This window comes from Capra hircus, chromosome 3, assembly GCF_001704415.2.
Source record: "Capra hircus breed San Clemente chromosome 3, ASM170441v1, whole genome shotgun sequence".
NCBI classification, from domain to species: Eukaryota; Metazoa; Chordata; class Mammalia; order Artiodactyla; family Bovidae; genus Capra; species Capra hircus.
In genome coordinates this window covers 105,293,411-105,319,661 of record NC_030810.1, presented here as the reverse complement: position 1 = coordinate 105,319,661, position 26,251 = coordinate 105,293,411, and the positions used below count along the sequence as shown (strand labels likewise).

The 26,251-nt window shown below is 51.5% G+C and overlaps 2 protein-coding genes across 7 annotated transcripts in view; one reads left to right on the top strand and one right to left on the bottom strand.

Annotated features, from left to right (window-relative positions):
- ARHGEF2 (Rho/Rac guanine nucleotide exchange factor 2) overlaps window positions 1-15,994 on the top strand; it is a 50,221-nt gene extending 34,227 nt beyond the window's left edge. For all 6 annotated transcript variants that reach the window (XM_013976716.2, XM_018046273.1, XM_018046275.1 and 3 more), the window contains 20 exons: window positions 1,026-1,093; window positions 1,432-1,495; window positions 2,146-2,272; window positions 2,498-2,607; window positions 2,757-2,903; window positions 3,443-3,693; window positions 3,900-4,025; window positions 4,320-4,437; window positions 4,635-4,883; window positions 6,427-6,503; window positions 6,967-7,136; window positions 8,849-8,916; window positions 10,036-10,236; window positions 10,599-10,718; window positions 10,846-10,913; window positions 11,055-11,090; window positions 11,297-11,347; window positions 11,550-11,996; window positions 12,240-12,423; window positions 13,119-15,994. In XM_013976716.2, the coding sequence (XP_013832170.2) occupies window positions 1,026-1,093; window positions 1,432-1,495; window positions 2,146-2,272; window positions 2,498-2,607; window positions 2,757-2,903; window positions 3,443-3,693; window positions 3,900-4,025; window positions 4,320-4,437; window positions 4,635-4,883; window positions 6,427-6,503; window positions 6,967-7,136; window positions 8,849-8,916; window positions 10,036-10,236; window positions 10,599-10,718; window positions 10,846-10,913; window positions 11,055-11,090; window positions 11,297-11,347; window positions 11,550-11,996; window positions 12,240-12,423; window positions 13,119-13,192 (2,756 nt within the window). In that variant the 3' untranslated portion in view covers window positions 13,193-15,994. The remainder of the gene's footprint in view (window positions 1-1,025; window positions 1,094-1,431; window positions 1,496-2,145; window positions 2,273-2,497; window positions 2,608-2,756; window positions 2,904-3,442; window positions 3,694-3,899; window positions 4,026-4,319; window positions 4,438-4,634; window positions 4,884-6,426; window positions 6,504-6,966; window positions 7,137-8,848; window positions 8,917-10,035; window positions 10,237-10,598; window positions 10,719-10,845; window positions 10,914-11,054; window positions 11,091-11,296; window positions 11,348-11,549; window positions 11,997-12,239; window positions 12,424-13,118) is intronic.
- Window positions 17,097-23,005, bottom strand: RXFP4 (relaxin/insulin like family peptide receptor 4). Its single transcript, XM_018046270.1, has one exon. The coding sequence runs from the start codon at window positions 19,033-19,035 to the stop codon at window positions 17,914-17,916; it is 1,122 nt and encodes a 373-aa protein (XP_017901759.1). The 5' UTR covers window positions 19,036-23,005; the 3' UTR covers window positions 17,097-17,913.

Below are 26,251 nucleotides of genomic sequence, written 5' to 3'. Positions count from 1 at the left end.
GTATTTGTGGAAGTAAGCCTGATGCTGGGTATTGTCTGAAGGAGTTAGCAGAGTTTCCGGTGTTGTTGGATGGGGGAGGGGAAGCTGGAGCCAGCCAAGGGCTGAGGGCAGATCAGGGAGAGGGACAGACAGCCGGCAGTCCCAGCGCCCAGGCATGGCTACCCCTCCTCGCCTCTTCTCTCCTACCCCACGGCAAGGTGGGGTGGGTGATGAGGGAGAAGCAGATGGAGTGTGGGAGCTGTGGGTTTGCCTTACTTGGAGCACAAGACTCCCCGGGCCCGGAAGGGAGACTGGAGTCATAGCAAGCATAGCTGAGCAGTACAGAAGGCAGGCAGGCGTGGCCAGCAGGGACAAGGCATGGCCAGTCCCAGCTCTGCTGCTGGATCCATCAGCCTTTGCGTTGCTTAGGCCTAGCCAGGGTTCACCGGCAGACACGTGGCTCCACGTAGAACCCAGACACCCCTGAGTTAAACTCCAGCTCTGCCACTAGGACCTCTGGCAAATGATTTAAGCTCTCCAGGAGACGGGTTCCTCATCTGTGCGATGAGGATCGTTGCATTTGCTAGCATCCACTTGATGTGGCCCATTTCCTCGCTGCCCAGGGGATGTTCATTCCCCTCCCTGCCCCTAGCCCCCATCCCAGCTGCTCCTGTGCCACCTTCTGTTCCGTGGGCGTCCTTTCTGCCATCTGTCATTCTCAACCACCTTTGTGCTTCTTGAGCTCATCTCTGGCAGCCAGTAACCCCTTCTTCCCTCTAGTCCACCTCACAGGTCATCTTTGAGTCAGGATTATCCCCCTCCTATGGCTTAATTGTGGTCCATACCTATCCCCCCTCACTTCATCTCCTGCTTGAAGGAAGGGGGAGGCGGGAGGAGAGGGACTGGGGTGTGGCGATGGCCAAGGAGTCTGGGGAGGGGGCGAGTCTCTGACGGTGTGGCCAGGGGGACATGGGGGTCTGCATGTGGGTGTGTCCTGCCCTGTACCACCCGGCCCTCCCGTCACCCTCTCTACCCCACCCTCCCAGCCTGCAATGTGACTATCCACAACCGCTGTAAAGACACCCTCGCCAACTGTACCAAGGTCAAGCAGAAGGTGAGATGGCAGGGAGGGCAGAGGGCTGGGGGAGAGGGTAGTGAGTGTGTGGTACCCTCGTGCCTATTCCGTTCATTCCTCACCGTGTGTTCCCCAACCCCTCTCCTCTCCACGGGGCAGCCCGACCCTCCACCCTAGGCCTCAGGCCCCGCCGGAGGGGGCCAGCCTGTTGCTCTGGACACATCCCCTTGGCACCGGGCTCAGCCACCCTGATGCGCTTAGCCATCAAGCCAGCTTTCTCCCGAGGGGGCCAGCCACCCAGCTCCTGTCCTGGGCCCACGGAGGTGACCCTTGGGTGACAGCTGTTCTTGGTGTCTCTCTTGCCCTCTGTCTCACAGCAACAGAAAGCTGCCCTGCTGAAGAACAACACTGCCTTGCAGTCCGTTTCACTTCGCAGTAAGAGTGAGTAGTGAGGGTGCAGGAGCCGCCACAGGACCCTGGCCCACCAGGCCTCTCGGCCCATGGGCTCTGCTGCCCCCTTGAGGTCGTTCCCTGGCATAGCACCTTCCTCCCTTCATCTGGAAGCTGATGGCTGCGGCACAAGGGAGATTGAGACCCATGGGCCTGGGGGCGGGACAGCAGAATTCAGAAGAGGTTGAAGGCTTGGGATGACTGGTCATCTGAGCCTGCTCACGCTTTATATTAGTATGATCAGTTATTTACATGGCACTTGGGGATGTTGGCAGAAGTTGTTAAGGGCCAATTCAGAAAGATCTGGTGTGACAGAAAGAGCGGGGTGCTTAGTCAGGAAAACTAGAGTCTGAGTCTGTGCTCAGCCACCAGCTGAGTCACCCCAGCCAAGTCTCTTCACCATCCTGAGCTGCAGTTTGCTTGTAGGCTTGTGGCCGGGAAGAGATAAGAAAAGCTCTTTGTAACCATTAAAAGTATTGCACAAGTTTATGGGTAGCATTATTATCATCTTTCTCTGACTAGAACTGGGCTAAAGGTGGGGTTGGAGAGGAGGCTTCCTTTCTAGTCCAGGAGCCTGGGAGGCTTGAGTCCCAGGAAGGCACCAGGTTTGAGGCTTGCTTGCTTGGTATCCCCTCCGACAGCTACCACTCGGGAGCGGCCCAGCTCAGCCATCTACCCCTCCGACATCCGGCAGTCCCTGCTCGGCTCCCGCCGTGGCCGCTCCTCCTTGTCTTTAGCCAAAAGCGTCTCCACCACCAATATTGCTGGGTGAGCCTCTGCTTGGGGATGGTAGAACCAGGCAGGCAGAGAGGCTGTGGAGACAGGCCGGGGGGAGGGGCTGAGAGATCCTCCCCATCCCTGAGTTCAGAATGATAGACAGGTAAGGAGAACTTGGAGTGACTGCCTCTGGGAGGCCGCCTTTGTTCCCCAACCTGGGAAGGGATCTCTCGCCCGAGTCAGTCGGATGATGCAGCCAGGCTCCACTCCCCTCAGACACTTCAATGATGAGTCTCCCCTGGGGCTGCGCCGGATCCTCTCACAGTCCACGGACTCCCTCAACATGCGGAACCGGACACTGTCGGTGGAGTCCCTCATCGACGAAGGTGACCGTGCCCGGACCTGGGGGAGACCCAGGCGTGAGGGGCGGGCGGGAGCTGGCCTGAGAAAGGCAGGGTGGGAAGGGATCCAGAGAAGGGCCCAGGACCCAGGGGAGAGATTTGGGGTCCGAGTCGTTTCCCCCACTCGCGTCCAGGTGCCGAAGTGATCTACAGTGAGCTGATGAGTGACTTTGAGATGGATGAGAAGGATTTTGCAGCTGACTCCTGGAGCCTTGCGGTGGATAGCAGCTTCTTGCAGCAGCATAAAAAGGAGGTGATGAAGCAGCAGGATGTCATCTATGGTGAGCCGGGGAGACCGCCCCGGACTTCTCTTTTGCTATCGGCCCTGTTTCTCTGTGTCCTTCCTCTGCCAGCCCCTACCTCTCAAGACACTTTCCTCTTATCCCATTGGCCTTCAAGACCCTGCCAGTGACCCCATAAGTAGCTACGAGGTCCACAGCTTTTGGAGCTGTTGACCGCCAAGGCCCTTCTTAACCCCTTCCTTCCGATCAACTCTTAGTCTTTCCTCTCTGCCCATTCCATGCCCAACTCTGTGCTGGGGACTGTGGGAAGCCTAGACATGTAAGGAACACATAGTTTTTGACTTTATACCTTGAGATGGCAAGAGTGAGCCCCTCTCAGCCCCTTCCCCTGCCTGTCTCCACAGCCTCATTCTGCCTTGAGATGGCAAGGCATAAAGATAAATGATTAGAAAAATGATCTAAGATCATAACGCAGAATATTAGCCTGGAAGGGAAACTGAAAACCTCTAATAAGCCTGAGGTCTCCAGCCTTGGCCCCACCAGTTGTGGCCAAGCCGGGTGTTCCACCGTCCCCACAGAGCTGATCCAGACAGAGCTGCACCACGTGCGGACACTGAAGATCATGACCCGCCTCTTCCGCACGGGCATGCTGGAAGAGCTGCAGCTGGAGCCGGGAGTGGTCCAGGGCCTGTTCCCCTGTGTGGACGAGCTCACTGACATCCACACGCGCTTCCTCAGCCAGCTGCTGGATCGCCGGCGCCATGCCCTGTGCCCTGGTAGCACCCGGAACTTCGTCATCCATCGCTTGGGGGACCTGCTCATCAGCCAGGTGAGAAAAGCCAGGAGCCCTGGGCAGCAGTCCTGGGCGGGGGTGTGACTAGAGTGGGCATTTCTCATCTCCAGACTCTGGGGGGTGGGGCAGAGAGAGTTGGAAAGGCAGGAAGCCAGCCTGTTTGGCAGGAGGCGAGAGGGCATTGGGGATGAGAGGTGACTTTGGGGGACATGCTGACCCAGCCTTGCTCCTCCAACTTCTAGTTCTCAGGTCCTAGCGCAGAGCAGATGCGGAAGACCTACTCAGAGTTCTGTAGCCGCCACACCAAGGCCTTAAAACTCTATAAGGAGCTGTATGCCCGAGACAAACGCTTCCAGCAGTTCATCCGGGTGAGCAAACCTCTCCAAGACCCACCCTCCGCCTCCTGTAGTGCCCCAGCCCTAGTGGACACAGCTGCTCGTTTTTCCAGTGGTAGAGCGAGTGCTCTCGCTCCTTGGGTCCTCACAGTAAACCTGTGACCTTGTCGGCCCCATTTTCCAGAGTCATTAACCTCCTGCCAGCCAGCATGAGGTAAATGACCAAGTGCAGGCGGGCACCAGGGCTTAGGCTCCAAGTCCAGCGTCCTTTCTGGTGCCCTCCCCGCGGGTGCCCCTCTGGCCCTGAGCCCTGACCTCGCTTTGTAGAAAGTGACCCGCTCGGCGGTGCTGAAGCGGCATGGGGTACAAGAGTGCATTCTGCTAGTGACTCAGCGCATCACCAAGTACCCGGTGCTCATCAACCGCATCCTGCAGCATTCCCATGGTGAGAGGGCGAGTCCAGGAGGGAGGAGGAGGGAGAGGGCTGTCAGGGGTGAGGCGTGGCCCTGGACAACCACCGGGAGGAAGAGGGTCACATATGGAACCCTGGGCAGCCTCTGAAGGCGGCATTGAGATCAGTGGGATGGGGACTGGCGTGAAGCTGGCTGGGCCACCCCTTCCTCATGCCGACCTCGGTATCAGGGATGGAAGAGGAGCGCCAGGACCTGACCACGGCCCTGGGGCTGGTGAAGGAGCTGCTGTCCAACGTGGACCAGGATGTGCACGAGCTGGAGAAAGGGGCCCGCCTGCAGGAGATCTACAACCGCATGGACCCTCGGGCCCAGGCCCCGGTTCCCGGCAAGGGCCCCTTTGGCCGAGAGGAGCTCCTGCGGCGCAAGCTCATCCACGATGGCTGCCTGCTCTGGAAGACGGCGACTGGGCGCTTCAAAGGTCAGTGGACAGCTTGGCAGACCAGGCAAGAGTCCATGGCCAGAGGGAGAAGCCTCCAAGCCCATAGGACCTCTTTTAATGTAGCCCTGGTGAGACCCAGTGGGAGGAAAATATGTGAGCTCTGTTGTAACAAAAGTCAGAATTCTGGATTTAATTTCATGGGCGATACAAGGACTTCGTTGTCAGGATTTGTTCATTCCTTTGGTCCTTGCGTGCCCAGAAAGCTACCGATTTTGATGAGAAAAACAGAGAAATTCCAGGATTAGAGGACTAGCCCCGGGTAGTTGGTTCTACCAGCTGGAGTCCCAGCCACTAGGGCTGGGGAATGGGCAGGCACTTTGGGAACACAGCTGAGGAAGGCCCTTGGAGGGGGTGGAGCCCAGGGAAGGGCGGGCCAAGTGGAGAAGAGAAAAGACTGCAGGGAAGGTGTGTTCAGGGCGGGGCGCACTGTCCCAGCCTCTCTTCCCAGACTGTACTGGGCAAGGCTTGCCTACCTAAATCAAAGCAGAAGAGTTGCAGACCTCAGCTTTAGGTGTGAGGAATGCTACCTGAGGCCAGAGCTTGCCTGCACCTCTGTCCCATGTCGTGAAGTCCCTACTCCAAAGTCTTGAATATTGCAGGCTTTGCCAGCCGCTTTCCTCCATCCCTTTCTCTCCTTCCCATCCCTCCCACGCAGCAGCTAAGAATATAAACCATGGGGGGGTTAAAAATAGCAAGGCTGAAGAGCTTTATTTCTGCAGCCTTTAGCAAAAGCCCTCCCCTTCTGTGTGCCCACAACTTAGAAAGATCTATAAGGGCAGAGGATGCATGTGTGTTTTCCTGACTGTGACATCTGACTTTCATGGGTTGACCTTTGTCTCCCCCAAGTCTTAAAGCACAGGACCCCGTAGAATGTGAGGGCCTTGAAGGTGGGGCAGAAAAGGAAAATGAAAGCAGGGCCTGCTGTTGTTGAAGGAGATTGGGATTGTTCAACGGTGGGAGAAATGAATAAGGAACCTAACTGTTCCCCTCCCCATGAAGCACAAAATAAGAAGTGGGGAATATGCTGGCGTGGGGGGAATATTAGACCAAATATCCAAAAAGATCTTATGTCAGTTGTTCAACATGGAACTGAAAGGCTCTGGGAGTCGTTTTACCCTCATAAGAATTCTGGACCCTTTCACACAGAAACACACACGTGTGATAGATTAATATGTAAAAATTGCTTATGGAACTTTAGAGGATCTACAGAGCCTCTGAAGCCTGATAGCAGACACCCTAGGTGTCTGCAGACCACAGGCTAAGGAGCATTCATTGGATAAAGAGGCTTTTATTCAAGGCCACTGGGTGATTGCTTATAGGCATCTCTAGCCCAAGAAACTGTTTTGTCTGATGACACATGTGTCCCCCCCACCCCCCACCGTTTCTGAGCTGTAGGAATGGGGAGAGGTGGGAGGTCTGCAAAGGGGGAGGAAACAACCAGAGGGAGAGAGGTCAGGGAAAGGGAAACAGCTGCTCGCATCCTCTAACGCTGACTCTCCTCCTGCCTCCGTCCCCCTGACAGATGTGCTCATGCTGCTGATGACAGATGTGCTGGTGTTTCTCCAAGAGAAGGACCAGAAGTACATCTTTCCTGCCCTGGTGAGACCTTCCACCTTCTTTCTCAGCATAGACAAGTGTTTCAGACCCTTCTTACTTTCCTACCCCGGCCAGGAAATCCTCCAACATCAAATAGCTATTATTGTAACCACTGCCGTAATATAATCAGGAAAAATAAGAAGAGCCAACGCATATAAATATGATCAGAAGGAATAAGAAGAGCCAACGCATATTGTTACTATATGCAGCCACTTTTTTTACACGTGTTAGGAAGGCACATGATTATCCTCTTTTCGTAGATGAGAAAAGTAAAGCATAAAGTTAATTAAATTGTCAAAGGTCACAGATGTTTCTAAGTCCACTCTGGCTGGCACCAGAGTCTGAGCTCTTAACTTATATTCTCGGCTGACTCTTCAATCCTTTGGATACTCCAGGAGGACTGAAGACTCAAATATCCAGGGGTCAGGATTCCCAGCTTTAATCCTTCCTGTGCCCCAATTGGCAGGACAAGCCCTCGGTGGTGTCACTGCAGAATCTCATCGTGCGGGACATCGCTAACCAGGAGAAAGGGATGTTTCTGATCAGTGCGGCACCCCCTGAGATGTACGAGGTCCACACGGCATCCCGGGATGACCGGAGCACCTGGATCCGCGTCATTCAGCAGAGTGTGCGAGTGTGAGTGTGTGCATGGACTTGTGGTTCCTGCAGTTTGGGGCGCTGGACCACAGCACTCCCAGGGAACAGAACCCAGGGTTCAGAAGTGGAAGGAGAGGCCAGGAGAGAGACAAGATGGCCCAAGGCAGGCAAGGTCATCTATGTTCTCTTGCCCGGTAAAGTTGCATTTTATACAGTGACAACCCCAACCGCCTTCTGAATGCACCATGAGCTGACAAGCCAAAGGAATACTTTAAGTTGGCACGTGCCGGCATGCCTGCCAGTCAGCAATACAGTTTCACCTCCATTAACATCTTAGTCTGTAGGCAGTGGGCCATTATTTGGATTGTATTGTCTTTCACCTTCATTTTCTAAAAATGAATGAAAAAGAGAATAATGAAAAAAAAAGAAAAAAAGGATAATAAAAGCATTGATACTAGTGATCAGAGGGGCAAGACTGAAACAAACTCCATACGATAGAGGCTACAAAGAAATCATTTTGTGTGCTAAAGCAGCAAATCTCTGGCTTCTGTTGGACACACATCCGATCTGAGTATGTGTCTGTTGTGATCAAAGAAAGTAAAGGGGCTTCTTTGGTGGCTCAGACGAAGAGCTGCCTTCAATGCAGACAAAAAGTCAAGTGCATGTAAAATGTCGAAAATGGATTCTCAGGCTTCCCTGGCAGCTCAGTGATCAAGAATCCTCCCGCCAGTGCAGGAGACACAGGTTCAATCCCTGATCCGGGAAGATCCCACATGCCTCGCAGCAGCTGACCCCGTGCCCCACAACTACTGAGCCTGTGCTCTAGAGCCTGGGAACTGCAGCTGCTGAGCCCACGGGCTGCAGCTACTGAAGCCCGAGCACCCTAGGGCCCATCCTCCACAGCAGCAAAAGCCACCACGGTGAGGAGCCTGTACACCGTGACTAGCAAATAGCACCCACTTGCCGCACCTAGAGAAAAAGCCTGTGCAGCCGCTAAGACCCAGCACAGCCAAAAATAAATAAATAAAACTTTAAACAAGAAAAGAAAGTGCATTCTCAAGGATAATGCCTGAAAAATAAACTCAATTAGGATGTTTATGATTTTTTTTTATACTTTTCAGGGAATGGATTCTTCTCTACTTTATAATATATAAAACTATATATATTTTCTCACTTCTGCAATTTAGACTTTTGAACAAATTTTTCAGAAATTTGTGCAAAAATATGAAATTACCTGTTCTGGGAAAACAAGACCAAAGTTCCTATCCCATTGACAGTTGATCTATAGCGGCCTCTTTATTAATAATGTTAATATTTGTAGTCGTGAAACCATTATTCATGATAATTGTTTTATTGAGCTTATGCCATGTTCAAAGCACTAGTATATTATTTCATTTAATCCTCATGCAAAAAAAACAAACTGTGAGGAAGATATCATCCCTGTTTCTCATATGAAGAAATAGAGAGGTTACCACCTGGTAAACTGCAGAGCCAGAATCTGAGCCCAGTGTGCTTGACACCAAAACCTGCAGTTGTCCTTCCGCACTACGCTGCCTCTCTGGGTGACTTGCGGAGAGGCACTGGCAAGTAGGTGCAGATCGTCAGTGCCAGGAAAAGGATGAAGCCAGGGCGCGGAGCTGACGAGTCTTATCGGGGAAGTATAGAGCATGTTTGGGAAGGAGGGAAGGCAGGTTCCTGGTGTGTAACCTAGCTTCCTTCCCTGAACCCCACCCAACCTGTAATCCCTCCAGATGCCCATCCAGGGAGGACTTCCCCCTGATTGAGACAGAGGATGAGGCTTACCTCCGGCGTATCAAGAGTAAGTCCAGGGGAGTTTGGGGGAGAATGGATGCATGTATACGTATGGCTGAGTCCCTTAGCTGTCTATCTGAAACTATCACAGAACTGTTAATCGGCTAGATTCCAATACCAAATAAAAAGTTTAATAAAAAAAATTACATGACGTTTTCAAAAAACAAACAGAAAACAGTAAGTCTACCCACAGAGCTTGTTTAAATAATTTATCAGTATGATATATGCACACAGGGGAATCCTATCTTAAAATGAGGTAGCTGTATGAGGGCTGATGTAGACCCACAACCAAAACATTTAGTTAAGTGAGAAGAGCAAGGTTTAAAACACTGTGAAGTATATGCTGTCACCAGCATTGGGGATAGATATGTGCCATGCATTTTGTGTATATGTGTGGAGTGTCTCTAGAAGGATATTATTACTGTGGTTTCTCTGGGAAGGGAAACTAGGAATAACAGGATTAAGATACTGACTTTTTTTACCATAGATCTGTATGTTAATTGGGGGTGTGATCTAACTGCTATACAAAAAAATCAACAAAAACCATCTGGTCACACGAGGTAGATTATTTCTCTCCACTTAACAGTCCAGAAGCGAGAAGTGCAGGGTGGTAGCGCAGCTGTGCCCTCTTTGTCATGAGGATTCCCCGTCTCTGTGGCCGCATCACTCCTCCAGCTTCCGCTCTCACATCTGCATCCCAGCTAGCAAGGAGGGTTCGAGGACGAGGAGAGTTGATACTCATTTCTTTTAAGGCCAGATCAGGAAGACATTCCCATCCACTGGTCAGAATTTAGTCCTGTGGCAATGCCTAACTGCAAGGCAGGTTGGGAAATGGCGTGTAACTGGGCAGCCACACGCCCAGAGGAAACTTGCACTCCTTCTGCAATGAAAACATGGGGAGATGAAAGCTGGCGGACAGCCTGCAGGCCCTGCTACACGCTTTCGTTTTGAAGACAACACTGCATGTGTTACTCATTCCCCCCCAAAAGTTCTCTTCTTTTGCATAAATGCCAAAAAAACCCAAAATGCAGTCCTGCCGCCCTGCCCATACCTGGCTCCTCATCCCTGGGGTTGCCCCTCCACTCCTCGTGGCTCTTCCAGGTGCTCACCTGTCTCTCATCCACAGTGGAGCTGCAGCAGAAAGACCGGGCCCTGGTGGAGCTGCTGCAGGAGAAGGTTGGGCTATTTGCCGAGATGACCCACTTCCAGGTGGAAGAGGATGGCGGCAGCGGGGTGCCCCTGCCCACCCTGCCCAGGGGCCTCTTCCGCTCTGAGTCCCTTGAGTCCCCTCGTGGCGAGCGGCTACTGCAGGACGCCATCCGTGAGGGTGAGGGAGCTTCTGGGGAAGAATCTGGACTCACCTCTTCGCCATCACACAATAGGGACACGTGGCTAGACAAGGGGAATGTCCATCCCATAGTCCGGAACTCCCCCAAGTGCCTGTTGGGTGCTGGATGCCAGGAATGGGGGAAGATGGCCCTTGCTACTGTTTGCCACCTCTCATCCTGCACACCCCTGGGCACTTTAATGATCTTTTCCTCGTATGTGGTGTTGGCACTGAGACCCCATTACCTGTGCAGGGGGCATTTCCCTAGATGCCTGCATGTCCTGTGAACTGAGTGAACAGCAGCCCCTCCCACCCCCTACAGAATTCCATCCCTTCTGTCCTCACCTCTTCTTTCCGCACAGTGGAGGGCCTGAAAGACCTGCTGGTAGGGCCTGGAGTGGAGCTGCTCTTGACACCCCGGGAACCGTCCTTGCCCGTGGAGCCAGATAGCGGTGGTAACACAAGTCCTGGAGTCACTGCCAGTGAGTGCCCGGGTAGGGGACCACGGCAGGTGGGAGGAGTTAAAGAGAATGAAGTGGTACCAAGGTCTGAGTGGTGTCAGGGTGCTGGGGCAGCGAGGCCGGTGCATCATCTTCCCCTTCTCAACAGATGGTGAGGCCAGAACCTTCAATGGATCCATTGAGCTCTGCAGAGCCGACTCAGACTCCAGCCAGAAGGTGGGTTTCAGGAAGTGTCAGGACTTAGCTAGAGGGTGGGAAATGGACTGCTGGCCTGTAGACCCTTGACACAGAGCTATCAGGGACAGGCACCAGGGACTCGTGTGTCTGCTGATGCCCCATCCTTGCCCGTTTCTGCAGGATCGAAATGGAAATCAGCTGAGATCTCCCCAGGAGGTGAGATGGGCTTGCGATGGTATGGGAAACTGAAAGAGGGGTTACTCTCAGCTGAGAAACTGGAGCCCAGTTTGGAGTGGGGGGTGCTGTATATATCTCAAAATACCTGCAGTCTTATTGTCCCCACACCCACACTTATTCAACTTCTGGTCAGTTCTCCCATCCTGAAGCTTGGACTCTGTTCCCCCCCTCTCCTCTGTCCTCAGGAAGCGTTGCAGCGATTGATCAATCTCTATGGACTCCTGCATGGCCTACAGGTCAGTGAGCGTAGGGGCTCCAATGAGAATGGGAGGGACTGGGCCAGAGCTGCCCACTTAGCTAGAGCAGAATCATCCTAACAGGCCTGTCTCAACCTTCCTCTGATTCAAGCTCTATGGGACTCAAAACCTGGGCCCTGGGGAGTGAGGGATAGAAGAAATGGGATTCTGATACATCCCTTCATCTCCATTCCACCCGCAGGCGGCTGTGGCCCAGCAGGACACTTTGATGGAAGCCCGGTTCCCTGAGGGCCCCGAGCGGCGGGAAAAGCTGACCAGAGCCAATTCCCGGGATGGGGAGGCTGGCAGAGCCGGGGGCGTCCCTGTGGCTCCTGAAAAGCAGGCTACGGAACTGGCGTTGCTGCAGCGGCAACACGCGCTATTGCAGGAGGAGCTGCGGCGCTGCCGACGGCTCGGCGAGGAGCGTGCGACTGAGGCCGGCAGCTTGGAAGCCCGGCTCCGGGAGAGCGAGCAGGCCCGCGCCCTGCTGGAGCGGGAGGCCGAGGAGGCTCGCAGGCAGCTGGCCGCCTTGGGCCACACGGAACCCCCACTCGTGGCTGAGGCCCCCTGGGCCCGCCGGCCTCTGGATCCGCGGCGTCGGAGCCTCCCTGCTGGTGATGCCCTGTACTTGAGTTTCACACCCCCACAGGTAAGGACGCTTGAAGTAGTGAACTAACCTGGGGTGGACATCAGGGTCCAGGAGAGAATCTGAGAGGAACTGGAGGCCAAATGAAATCAGGCATTAAACTTGAAGGATATTAGGATACTGATGGGAGGGCTGAACAATTTCGATGGGTGCAGAAAGAAATCAGTCAGTGGTAGATGTACTGAGAGTCAAGTCTTCACACTGCTCATTCCTGGACCTCCTGCTTTTTCCGCCTGCTGTCCATAGCCCAGCAGAGGCCACGACCGCCTGGATTTGCCTGTGACTATTCGCTCCGTCCATCGACCCTTTGAGGATCGAGAGAGGCAGGAGCTGGGCAGCCCCGACGAGCGGCTGCAAGATAGCAGTGACCCTGACACCGGCAGCGAGGAGGAGGGCGGCAGCCGTCTGTCTCCACCCCATAGTCCACGAGGTGAGGTCCTGGCAGAGACACGGCGTAGAAACGGGGTGTAACCTGGGTACAGACCTTTGGGCTGTAGTTTCCAAGTGGAGCCTGCGTTGGAAAGCACAGAAATGTTTAACCAACCACTGAGCTCCACAGTCACTCTTGGGACGGGCCTAGAGTGCTTCCTGGTTTGCCTCCTGGTAAACAGGTAGTGGATCTCTCAGAAGCAGAAAATGTAGGGGCCTCTGCTCCAGTAGGTCCAAACCTTTTCAAGCAGAAATAGATTTTCAGAGTGAAAAAATGTCAAAGACCTCCAAGTTCTTATAGCTGGCTCAGGAAATACAAAATAACCCGAAGCTACTGTGACTTCATATAATACTCATCTTAAAATATTTTATATCTTATTAACCATATTGTATCTCCATGTATTTAACAAGCTACCTAGGTATGGATCCATTATTTTGTGGACAGTTTTCCCATCACCCGGGGATTACAGACCTCTGCCATCCCTCCCTGGAGAATCCCAGGGATGGTGGAGCCTGGTGGGCTGCTGTCTATGGGGTCACACAGAGTCGGACACGACTGAAGTGACTTAGCAGCAGCAGCCATCCCTCCCGGCTCTCTGAGCTGCTCAGCCCACAGACAGGGAGGCATCCGTGTAGGGGTTCGGCTGATCACAGGAGCCTCTGTTCACTCACTGACTTTGCCCCTTCCTCCTCCAGATTTCACCCGAATGCAGGACATCCCGGAAGAGACTGAGAGCCGAGATGGGGAGCCTTTAGCTTCCGAGAGCTAAGGGGGCCCCTCCCCCCGCCCGGTGTCCCCTGAAGAACATTACTGAGGGAGGCAAACCTTGGGGACTCCAATCTGCCAATGACAAGGGAACATTTGAAAGAACTGCTTACTGTCCTTGCCATCTCTTGGTATCCTTGGATACCTGGGGGCCATTTAGGAAGCGGGGGGAATTAAGCCACAGTGCCCCCTGCTGGCATCCAGAAGCTACACTGCAGATGCCAATTTTTCATGCCTTCTTCCCTCTACTTTAGGAAAATTTATTTATTTATTGTTTATTAGTTACGGAGGGAGAGGGGAGATTTAGAGGACCAGGGACATGGGAACCAAGCCATAGGGAACAGGGGGCCTTGTCCTTTAACACTACTGGGGTTTATTCAGGCTTAACCATGCAGCTGCTGGGTTCTAGCCCTGACACCCCTCCTGAGCAACACCCATCTTTGAGGAGAGGCTGCAGCCGTAAGCCCCTACTGCCCCTTCAGGAAGGGCTGTGGTCAGGGCCATGTCCCTCTCCCCTTCCCCTCAACCTCTTACTGCTGTTCCCCCTTCTCTCTGTCTTCTGTGGAAACCCCAGGAACTTAACCTGGCTTCCTAGAGTTGATGGAATGGAGGTTGAGGTGGCCATAATGGTTTGTTGGGGGATGAGGGGGAAAACTCACAGGGACCAGAATGGTTTTTTGTTGTTGTTGTTTTCTTTTTTTTGTACCAAAGCCAACTGCACGTGTTTTATATTTTTAAGAGAAGATTGTAGGCAATTAGAAATTGCAGCCTTCTATCTCTAAATCTCTGAAGAACTTGAGGGATGGGGGGAGCACTGACTTCTCCACTCATCCATAGTAATGGGGGCCCCATTCTGACCTCTTCCCCAGTCATTTGGAAAAACAGTTCTAGGGTGAGTTGGGAAATCTCTCCAAGCCCTGACCTCACCCCCACCTCAGCAACCATGACCTGAAACCTCAGTGTGAATTTGGGGGATTTTTCAGTGGATCCCCCCTTGCTCAGTGTCCACCAGCCCCGGCCAGTTTTCTGCCAATTTGATTATTTTTAAAAAAGGAAAAAAATAGAAAGTCGGGGGTGGGGGGGTAAAGCAGGGAAAATTAAAGTCCTGGAACCCCAGGAAGTGCTGTCTGTTAATATCCACGAGTTCTGAGGATGCTGGTGATGAGGACAGCCAGGGAGGGCCCTGTGTTCCTCTGAAAGGAGCCTCTTCCTCTCCCAGGAGGGGCGACTGCCTCCCTGAAGACACAGGGCACTAACAGAAGAAACTGGTGCCAACCTGTTTTTGTTGTTGTCTGTGATACTCACAAATACAAGGATAAAAATGAAGGGGCACTTAGGTTCCAGTGGCTGTTGGGGGGGTTCCAATATTAAAAAACCTGTTTCCATCTCACTGGCATGCCGTACTCAGAATTACATCAGCCTCTTGCCCCCTTCCCTCCCTTTCTGCACAGCTGCAGTTCCCCTTCACATCTCCCCTCAGATTCAGCCCTCACTCTGCCCTTGTTCTTCGCAGTGTCAGAATCCTGGGGTAACCTCTTTAAGACAGTTCCCCTCTCCCCTCATGGGAGCTGCTCATTTGCTCTTTGCATTTGGAGAGGCAGTGAGAGGTTAGGTAGGTTTCGGTTCTGATTTTTGGTTAATTTTTTGCTTCCTGTTTCTGGTTAATAGCCTGCTCTGGGGCTGTGGGGGAGGGAGGCTAAGAGCGGCCAGCGTTGTCTAAATGCTGGCAGAGCACGTAGACTTCTGTTGGAGCCCATGGAGTAAGATGAAAAGAATGGGGCTCGCAACCTCAGCTGGAAAGAGGAATTGAAACCACATGGGGTGTGGGCAGGCTTGGGGGAGCAGCCAGCACCCTCCACTCCTGTAATTCTCATCTATTGGCATCTGGCCTTGACGAGGTGCTTTCTCATCTGTCGCAGAGTCTGTGAGGTAACAATTGTTCTCATTTTATAGACAAGGAAACCTGGCCCTGGAGGGTTGCCAGGCCAGCAGAGCAGCCAGGGAAGGGCCAGTCCTAGCTGCAGTCCCCCACTTCCCCTTCTCGGTTGCTCTGCAGAAACACACCGGAGCGCCAGGTTTCCAACACACTGGCCCATGGCTCAGCAGCTGGGACCCAGCGCCAAAAAGGCAGAGCAGGGGAACGTTAGCATCCAAAGACCACCAGAAAGGGAATGCAGGCTTCTCCAGTGTTCTCACGGGTCCAGTGAAGGGTGCTGGTCGGCAGGAAACAGGAGCCTGGAGACAGAGCCCAGAGCTCACAGGACAGCTTTGCTGTCCCTCCTGCTATCCCTGGGCTGAAACCCCCTCATCCTCGATCCCAGAACATGACGCGACTTTCTCTGACATGGCACTCACATCTCTCACCATTTCTGTCGGTTGCCCCCCTCTGTTCCCATTTTTGGAAACAGTCTTGCTCTCTGTCGGTCCTGTGCTCCAGAGCCCAGCCTCTTGCCGCAGCAGTGCCGCCTTTCCGTTGCACTGTCCCCTCCGCCTCCCATCCCTTAGGGTGGGTTTGCATGTGTTCATTCACCTCTGACTTGGACCTGTTTAAACTTTGTCAATATTTACCTCCGGGTCCCATAAAACCCATAAAGCACTGATGCCCCCAGAGGAGCCAATATCCGGAGCCCCAACAGGGCCATTGGAGGAGCTGCAGGGAGTGGGAAGACGGGCGCTTGAGTGGGGGAGGATTTTCCATCCTGAATTGGCTGGGAACGGATCTGGAGTTTTGATACCAGTTTAAACATTATCAGAGAGAGGAAATTAAACATCAAGAGGCTAATTAAATCTCTTTAGCATGGCTTAATATGTTGTGAATTAGGTGACTCTTTAGAGCCTCTTCTGTTCAGCAACTGGATGGAGCTGGTGCAGGGGGGTGCCCCTTCCAGAGGTAGCTCCACGCACTTGGGAGGCGCTGTGCCCAGCTATTGCCCTGGGATCTTGAGTGGCCAGAGTCCTCCTGGGTTAGAAGACCTGTTAGAGCGTGGGGTGGGGCAATGGCAGTGGAAACTCCGCTCCATTTTCCCTCTGCCACCTCCCTCCTTTCCAAGGGCTGCCCCCAACCTTGAAAATCCCTTCTGATGGCTGACTGTTGTCTTTGCTGCAAATCTATGGATATATGGATATAGAAACCAAAGGGGAACCCCTCCCTTTAGTGCACACCTTTAATAGGGGCCACCCCCTCACTCATTTCCTTTTGTGACTTTAATTTCACTCCAGAACTTGTAAAAATTCCAGAAAAGACCTTTATGGTTTCCAGTCCCTGTCTCCCAGTTACCCCCCTTATTTCCTCCTTTTTATCATCTCTGTTTCCATTTTACACGGGGTGTGCATGCGTGCCAAGTGGCTTCAGTCGTGTCCAATTCCTTGTGACCCTGTGGACTGTAGCCCTCCATGCTCCTCTGTCCATGGGATTCTCCAGGCAAGAAGACGACTGGGGTGGCCATGCCCTCCTCCAGGGGACCTTCCCGACCCAGGGATTGAACTCCCATCTCTTAAATCTCCTTTGGCAGGCGGGTTTTTTACCACTAGTACCACCTGGTAGCCCCACATGGAGTGTGAGAATAGCTATTCCAGGTACCATTAAATCCTTAACAGCCCAACTTAAGTTGAGAAAACAGGTATAGAGAAGTATTTAACTTACTGAGGTCCCTCAGCTGGTTAGTGTCAGACCTAGGAGGTGAATCCAGGTGTTCTGACACCTGAGTTGATGCTCTGAGCCAAGAACGTGGGACAGGTGGAAGACTAGCACCTCTTTCTGCACTTTCATCCTGGTACCTAGGGGGTGCAATGGTGAAGAATCCGCGGTTTTGATCCCTGGATCGGGGAGATCCCCTGGAGAAGAATGTGGCTACCCACTCCAGTATTATTGCTGGGAAAATCCCATAGACAGAGGAGCCTGGTGGGCTACAGTCCATGGGGTCTCAGAGTTAGACACAACTGAGCGTGCACACATCCACACCCTCAGCCGCCTCTTCTCCCAACCTCTTTCTGAATCTCACCTCCCTATGCCTCACCCATGATCTTGGCTTGTCCTTATCTTCACTTCCTCCAAATTCTGATTTAAGGAGAGACAAGGTACTCCCAGCCAGCAGCAGGGGTTTGCATTCCAGGCTTGGCTGGAGATAGGGATCCGGCAAGATCCTGCAGACAGCAGGGGGATCTCCAGCTTTTGCCTCGGAGGTGTCTGTGGGCACCAAGTTTCTATGGGTGCTACTGAGATGGTAAGAAGGTAGAGATAGCCAAGGGAGGAGGGCATATTTGGCCTCAGCACCAGGGAAGGACAAGGGTACACCCCATCTGGGGTGAGGGAGGAAAGAGAGAGAGGACAGAGGGAGATAGTTACTGACCTGACTCAATTAGTCTAGAACCCATAGGGAAATTTTCCTGGGAATTCTCACAGAAGGCAGAAAAGGGGCAAAGAATCCTTTTGGCCACACTGACCTGGAGGTGGAACTGAGATGAAAGGTGCAGACACTTTGTGGATAATCCAGAGGTTTATTCTCCGATTCCCATTGCCACGTGGAGACTGGGCTTGGTCGTACCCAGCCCTGACCTGGGCCCTGGCCGCCTGCCTTTCCCCACAGCCAGAGCCGGGGATCAAAGATCAGACTTTCCCCAAGGGTGTTTCATCAAGGCAGAGAGGCCAACCTCTCTTTCCCTAGGATGCATGGATCCTGCACTTGGCAGATAACCAGAAAGAGGAGGGGGTTTAACTTGCCCCCTTCACCCAGGTGTCCCTTTGTCCAGGTTGGTGAGCATGGTGGAAAGGCCACCCTCCTGAGGGGTGCTCTCCGTCCACCGCCTGCTCATTTCCTTTAGGGCCACCTGTTCCACCCAGCCCCGACCCTGGGGCCGCAGCCTTGCTCGCAGGTCCCTGAAGGTGTCTGCCAGGGCCCGCTGAGGCTTCCGCCTGAGAAGGCAGTACAGCACGGGGTTGAGGCAGCTGTTGGTGTGTGCCAGGCAGGTGGTGACGGGAAAGACATAGGTGTGGACGGTGTAGAAAGTGCTGTCCCAGGGCACCAGGTCAAACTTCACCAGGACACCCCAGAGCGTGACCACATGGTTGGGGAACCAGCAGAGGAAGAAGGAGGCCAGAAGGATGCGGATGGAGTGGGCCACGCCCCTGCTGTCCTGCCATCGCCGGCGCCGCTGCCGCAGGAAGGCCAGCAGCAGCAGGTAGCTGGTGGTGATGATGCCCAGTGGCACCGTAAAGGCCAGGACCACCCTCTGCAGCTGGTAGGCCCCCAGCCAGTAACTGCTGGGGAAGCGCAGCAGGCACAGGCGCACGCCACTCACCTCGCCCTCGGCCCCAAAGACAGCTGTGGGCACCGTCACCAGAGCAGCTGCCACCCACATGGCCAGGGTGGCCACGCGGGCCCAGAAGAGCGAGAGGTGGGTGCCTGGCCCTGCAGCCACAGCCACCACCCAGTACCGGGCGACACTGAACGCTGTGATGAGGAAGATGCTGGCGTAGATGTTGAGGACGGTGGCCGTTAGGACTATCTTGCAGAGGGCACCTCTGAAGGGCCAGTGGAAGTCCAGTGCCGACTCGGCTGCCCAGAAGGGGAGGGTGAGTGCTAGCCCCAGGTCTGCCAGAGCCAGGTTGAAGACGAAAGTGTCAGAAGGTGGGCAAGGGGCACGCCGAGCACAGTTACCCAGCACCCACAGCACGGCCAAATTTCCCAGCAAGCCGACAGCCCCCACAAGCCCGTAGGCCAGGGCAACCGAGACCCTCAGGGCTAGGAATCCAACAGGCTTCGTGGCATCAGCAGCAGTCAGCACGCTGCCTCCAGAGGCATTGACCCAGAAAGCGGGCAGGGGGGCAGAGGCGTTGGGCGTGGGCATCGCGGGGCATCCAACGTCAGTGGGGCGGAGGGGCCAGCCAGTGCCTACCAGCCTGGCAGGGGGCACCTAAGGCGCTCAGCAGGACACTGGGTCAGAGCGCTTGTCCGCTGTTCTCAGGGCCTCTGGCTGCCTGGAGACCCAGCCCACGCCCACACCTCTGGGGCGGGCTGTGGATGGACAGGACAGCCTTCCTCTTCTCTGTTGGTCCTGGTGGTGGGTGGGGCAGGTGAGGGAGAGGTGAACACCGGCACAAATGTGTGTGTGCGTGTGTGTGCTTGCATGTATGCGTCTCGCTGTGTGTAGAGCCCCATGTGGAAGAGTGGGAAGCGGGGAGGGAGAATGACCCTACAAGGGAGGGCGGCCCCACACCTCCGCTTCAGGGAGAGGCCACAGATACCCCATCTCAGGGGGGACAGGAACCGAATTAGAGCCCCCCTCTACTCCTTCTGATGTTCAGGGGCCCCCTTCTCTGCAGCAAGTGTCCCCTTGGGGCCTGGAGGAAGGGGCCTGGGAGTGTGCACAGAGGCAGAGAATCAGAATAGTATCTGAGAGAAAGAGGAGAGGTTCTGGAGTCCCGGGGCTGCTCCCTGCTCGCTCTGTGACTGTGGGTGAATTACTTTACTCTCCTGAGCCTCGCTTAAAATTTTCAGATAAAAGTCTCTGCGTTACAGAATGGGTGTGACAAAATGAGAGAACACCTGTGAAAAAGCCCTTGTACGTGGCTATTTGCGTGAATGTGAATGATTATTATTTCAAAGGAAAAGTTGGGGGCATCTGTGGCAGGAAGGAGCAAGTTACTCTCTTCTTCTAATGAGCAGCTATGATCATTGTGCCTGGGGAACAATGCCAACTAAAACAGGTTGGAATTCACTGCAGCAGCCAGTGACCTTGAGGTTAAGGGCAGGGAGGAAAAGGGGAGAGGAAGTCACAGCTTCCTGTTCCCTCCCCGCTGGAGCCGATGAGGACCTGAGCAGGCCTGGGGCATGCCCTCAGTTCTTTCCCTGCTAAGGAGTCCTGCTAACCTCTTTCACTCCCACGGCCATTTCACCCTTCCCTGCCCTAATCCGTGGGGGCAGCAGTCAGCGGTAACCCCCACTGTCTCCTCCAACCCCCAAACCCCATTTCGGAGCTGTAGATGCTGAGACACACCCTCACCATGCCTCATCCTGTCTCCCCATGATCTCAGTGCTAAATGGGGTGAGTGCTTCAGTGTGTCCTCCGCCTTTTGTGCCTGTGTCCTTACTCGTTGCACAATTTGCTGTGATGGGGGTGAGGGGTAGGAAGAATGAGGCTTTTGCAAAAATATTCAACCACCTTCTTGCCCTCTGCCTGCGAATTAATATGTTTGACGTTCAGTTCCCCTGAGTGCTGGAGGAGGAGAGTAACCCTTTCAGGATAATCAGCAGTGGGTTTGATGAACCCTATAGGAGAGACCCGGGGGTGAAAGAGATTCAGAATGGGTGCCCAGATGTTTGGGTTCTCTGGCAAGGGATGGATGTGAAGGGAGTGCCCAGCCCAAGTTCAGGTGGGCCCCAGGGGCTGCCTCCCAGCCTCAGGGACTGCCCCTGTGTGGCTTGTGTCAATCACTCCCTCCCTCAGGACTGCCGTTGCTTTTCAGCCATCCAGCATCACCTGGCTGATCTGGCAGCTGCTATGTCTTTCAATGCGTGGGGCCTACTGTCCCTCAACTTGGAAAACAGAAGCTGGGTCAATTTCAGGGCTCTGCTTTCCATTTGAAATACCGGTCCTCTGGTCATTTCTTTTCTTTCTTTTTTTTTTTTTTTGCCTTTATATGTTTCTAATCTAAGTCCTTTCCCTTGGTCTGAGACTAGCAACGCTCCCTTGTGGTTGTATAGAGAGGTGGTGCCACCAACTGACTGAGTTTAAGAACTTCCCTTTGGGCCCTTTCATTTTAGTATCTTGTTAGATCACTCCTTGATCCATCCACTCTTCACTAATCACAGCATCTCTTGAACACTTATTATGTGCCAAGCGTTGTGCTAGATGTTGGGGAGACAAAAACATGACACGGTCCCTCTCCTCGGGAAATGCAGTACGCTCTTTGAGGTGGGTGGGATCTTCTACATCATCTTGTTCAGCTCCTCTTTTTATAGAGTGAAAGTGACTTGCCCAAGGGCACCAGGAAGTAGTGTCAGCGTCAGGATTTGAGATGAAATCTTCTGACTGCTAGACTCTAGCTCTTTCCAATACATCACAAAACCCTCTGGGCATTTCTTTCCACCTCTAATCTCTTCCCTTTCTAGAGTGCCAGACCCTGGCCCTGGGAAGCCCCAAGGAAAACAGCAGCAGGATACGCACAGAGGGATAGTGACAACTCCCAGTGGTCTTCACCCACAGCTGCTGAGAGAGGAGGAGGAACTGGATTCAATAAAAGTTATTTTCCCATCTCTTGTTCATATTACCCTCCAGAGCCATTCTTTTCCAGCCCCCTTTTCAGTCTCAGAATCCAAGGATTCTGCAGTGGTGGGTCACAGTCTCCCTTCCATGAAAGGGACTTGTAACATACGGGCCTTCCCTTTAGTCACCTGAACACCCTCCCCTTGTGCAGTCCACATGTCTGCTCAACCCCACATCCCTGTCCTGCACTCCAAAGCCTAGGAAAGAAGAACTGGGAGAGAAGGAGGATAGGACTGAGTTATCCCTCCACAGAGCATAAAGAGAATGGATCTTTGCCCGCAAAACATAAAGAGAAGGAATCTTTGCATCTGTATTTATGGTGGAGACTTAGCAACTGAACTAAAGCAGAGACTAGCTGCTTGGAGGACTGCCCAGTGGCAGAAGTAGGAGTGTGCATTCTAAGTCACTTCCGTCACGTCTGACTCTGCAACCCTGTGGACTCTAGCCTGCCAGGCTCCTCTGTCCATGGGATTTTCCAGGCAAGGATACTGAAGTGGGTTGCCATGCCCTCCTCCAGGGCATCTTCCCAACCCAGGGATTGGACCCATGTCTCTTATGTCTCCTGCATTGGCAGGTGGGTTCTTTACCAAACTTCTGAACCAGTCTCTGTCGCGCGCTCTCAACTTTATTTTTTTTCCCAAGGCAAGGAATTATTTTTTCTCTCAACTGTGTATTTTGGCATAGCTTTATAATTTACAGAAAAATTACAAAAGCAGAGATGGTGATCCATCTCTTATTTTCCATATTAAGATGAAGCTGCTAGAGCATCAAAAATAAAAAATAAAAATCTTAGAGATAAGTCTGACAAGAGATGTACAGTACTGGTATATTGAAAACTATAAATGACTGCTGAAATTTAGATTTTAATAAATGGATAGAGAGGCATACTGTGTTCATGAGTTTGAAGACTCAATAATAAGATGTCAATTCTCCTCATAATGGGTCTGTAGATTCAATGCAATTCTAGTCAAAATTCTAGCAGCTTTTTCAAAGAGAAACTGACAAGTTGATTCTAAAATTCAGGTGGAAAAGCAAATAGCCAAATGATTTTGTAAATGAGCCAAAACAATTTAGTAAAAAGATAATAAAGTTGGAGTACTCATGTACCCAGTTCCAAGACTTAATATAAAGCTGCAGTAGTCAAGACAACGTGCTATCAGCAAAAGGTTAGACATACAAATCCACAGAATTAAGAGTCTTGAAATAGGCCCACACTTTTACAGTCAACTGATTTTTGCTAGAAGTGCAAAGGCAACTCACTGAAGAACAATAGTCTTTTCAACAATTGGTTCTATAACAACTGAATACTCACATTAAAAAGAGTGTGCGTGAGAGAACTTTGATCCCTACCTCACACCGTGCACAAAGATTAACTCAAAAATGGATCATAGATCGAAATATAAAACCTAAAATGCCAAAACTTTGAAAAGAAAACAAAGGAGAAATTTTTATAACCTTGGGTTAGGCAAAAAATTCTTAGGTACAACATCAAAAGCACAGTCTGTAACTGCAAAAAGTGAGTAATTGGACTTCATTGAAATGAAGAACTCTGCTCTTGGGGTTTTTTTTTTTTTTTCAGTTTATTTTATTTAAAATCAGAGGTGTGTTTTTTTTTTCTTTCCCTTCTGTCTCTTTCGAATTTGTTACAATGTTGCTTTTGTCTTAGCTCCCTGACCAGAGACTGAATTTGCACTCCCTACATTGGAAGGCAAAGTCTAAACCACTGGACAGCCACGGAAATGCCCTCTTGAAGTATACTTTATTTGCAGTGTTGTGTTAGTTTCTGGTGTACAGCAAAGTGATCCAGTTATATATAAAATATATATCCCTTTTCATATTCTCTTCCATTATGGTTTATTATTACAGGATATTGAATATAGTTCCCTGTGCTATACAGTAGAACCTTGTTGTTTATCCACTCTATATATAACAGTTCGTATCTGCTAATCCCGAACTTTCAATCTATCCCTCCCCCAACCCCCTCTCCCTTGGCAACCACAAGCCTAGAACTTCTGTTAAGAGAATGAACAGGTAAACCACAGACTAAGAAAACATTTGCAGGTCATAGAACTTATAAAGAAACATATCTAGAGTATCTAAAGAATTCTCAAATTTTGGTAATCAGAAAACCACCTTATTTTTTAAAAAGGGTGAAGGATTTGAACAGATAGTTCATCAAAAAAGATATAGAGATAGCAAGTAAACACATGAGAAGACACTCAACATCATTAGCCTCCAGGGAAATGCAAAGACTAACCACAGTGAGACAGTACTATTTTCTGATTAGAATGTCTCAAATGAAAACAAAAACCAAGGAACTGATCATACCAACTGCTGGTGAAGAAGTAGGCTACCAAAACTTTCATGCATTCCTAATAGGAATGTAAAATGGTATAATCACTTTGTAAAGCAATTTGGCATTTTCTAAAAAGTTAAACATGCACCTCATATGTCCTAGCCATTCTATTCCTAAGCATTTACTCAAGAAGAATGAAAGTACATATTCACATGAAGACACGTACACCAGTGTTCACAGCAGCTTTATTTGAAGTAGCTTAAAATGGGAAAGAACTCAAGTGGATAATCTAATTTTCCATGAGGTAAATGAATAAAGAGATTGTGGTGTTTTCACACAGTGGAATGCTACTCAACAATGAAAATGAAGGGATTACTGCCGTGGACTGGTACAACAGCAACCGTAGGGGAAAGAGCCCTGATGACTGCCAGGCCAAGGTCGTCCGTTCCGATTTGCTTCACAGAAGCACCTGTTCTCCCTCCCACCTGTTCATTCCAGGTTCATCTACAGTGCAGCCAAGTCCTGCCTGCCTAGCCTCCAATCCTAGCAGTGTGCTCCTCTGAAACAGAACAGCCTCATTGCTCACTCCATTTGCTCTGGACCAGGTTCACTGTAGAGCACCCCACTCTGGGTGTCCCAGGCTGTGGCTCTGAGAATCCTAGCCTTTCTGTCTTTTAAGGCCCCCCACCTGAAAGGTAGGTTTCCATGTCATATGACAGGTATTCATCTTCCTGAGAAAGGACTGGGGCAGACACTTCCACATGCATGTAGATGACCGGAGGCTCTTCTGGGGGTTACTGTTCTAAAACCCCCCAAAAGTTTAACTTTTCAGTAATGGACATGCGTGTTAAGTCACTTCAGTCATGTCCTACCCTTTGCAACCTCATGGACTGTAGCCTGCCAGTTTCCTCTGTCCGTGGGATTCTCCAGGCAAGAATACTGGAATGGGTTGCTGCCGGGAGCCAGCATGGGGAATCCCGCCCGTGGCAAAGGTCATGAGGAAGAGGCCTGACAGGCAAAGGCGAGATCAGGCCTCGAGGGAACCCCCCTGGACCTTCTCGAGCATCCACCCCCAAAGTAGAGTCTGTCCGCCTTATTGCATTATGCCTTTCACCAACTCTTCTGACATTAACAGGGGGCTATCCCCCACCACCTTTCTCTGAAAAGAGTTAACTTAGAGCTCCAGTTAATAAGTCTCCTGGGCGTAACAAGAGTGTTTCAGTCCAAAAACTCCTCTGATGGCTCTTTAGCCTGCCTGACAAGTTTATCCGGCCTCTTACAACCACACATGTGATTGTTCACAGCCTTCCAACCGTGAGAGGCGCGAGACGCTCTAGACTTTCTAAATACAGTCTTTTGAGAAGTTAGAAATTATTAGTGTGGTATTAGTGGGTTGTTAGAAATATAGCAGTGGAGGGTTCCATTGTTGAGCCAATATTTGCTGCTAAGTCTCCACACCCCTTGTCCCTTAATATACATTAATTGATGTAACTGGCATATGGGAAAAATAAGTAATAACCTTTGATATTAATCACGTTAGACCTTAAGCTAGTAAATTATTCTCTTGATTATAGCCCACTGCACCTTTGCCCTGTAGGAATGCAACTTCATCTGGTGTTTTTGGAGAGTGGCGCTGACTTAAGAAAAATCACCTTTGGAGAAAATAAGTTTTCTGGTTGACTGACCATTATCAGAAAGAAAGGGTCATAAAATGTTAGCAGGCCCCCTGGCCAGAAGATGATGTAAAACCACCTAAGACCTTTGTATGCATGCATAAAGAGTGCCTGGTCTCGATAAGGGTCAGGTCTGCTGACCCTGCATGACTTTGTATTATCCACTGATCTCTATGTACAACTTAAAGTATAAAAGCTTTCCTGAAAAATAAAGAGATGCACCAGTTCCTGGAAAGACTGGTTTCCCCCATGTCTTCTTTTCTTTCTCTCCTTTTCAGGCTAATTCCCGTCTGGAGCACGCTTCGAATTTCCTGGATCCACCAGGGCTGGGCCTCAGGAGGTTGCCATGCCCTCCTCCAGGAGATCTTCCCAACCCAGGGATTGGACTTACCTCTCCTATGCCTCCTGCACTGGCAGGTGGGTTCTTTACTACTAGTGCCACCTGGGAAGCCCCAGAAGTAGGAGACGCTAATCCAGATCCCTAACCTCACATCAGCCCAATCAGCCACCATCTCTACTCTTAATGTGTCAGAATGAGAAGCCACTAAAAGTTTTTAATCTAAGCAGTGACAGAATCAGATCTACTTTTTATCTGTTGACAATGTGAAAGATTGTTCAAAGAGGCCAAGAATGGCAGGAAAAGAAATATCAGTTAGGAGGCTTTTGTAAACAGGTGCTGAGATAGTTAGGAAGTAGAGGAGGGAAGGAATATGGATTATATTTAAGAAATAGAATTAATTGACTGGGGATGTAATGTGATAAGAAGAGGGAAGAAGGACTTCCCTGGTTGTCCTTCCACTGCAGGAGACACAGGTTTGATTATGCTCAA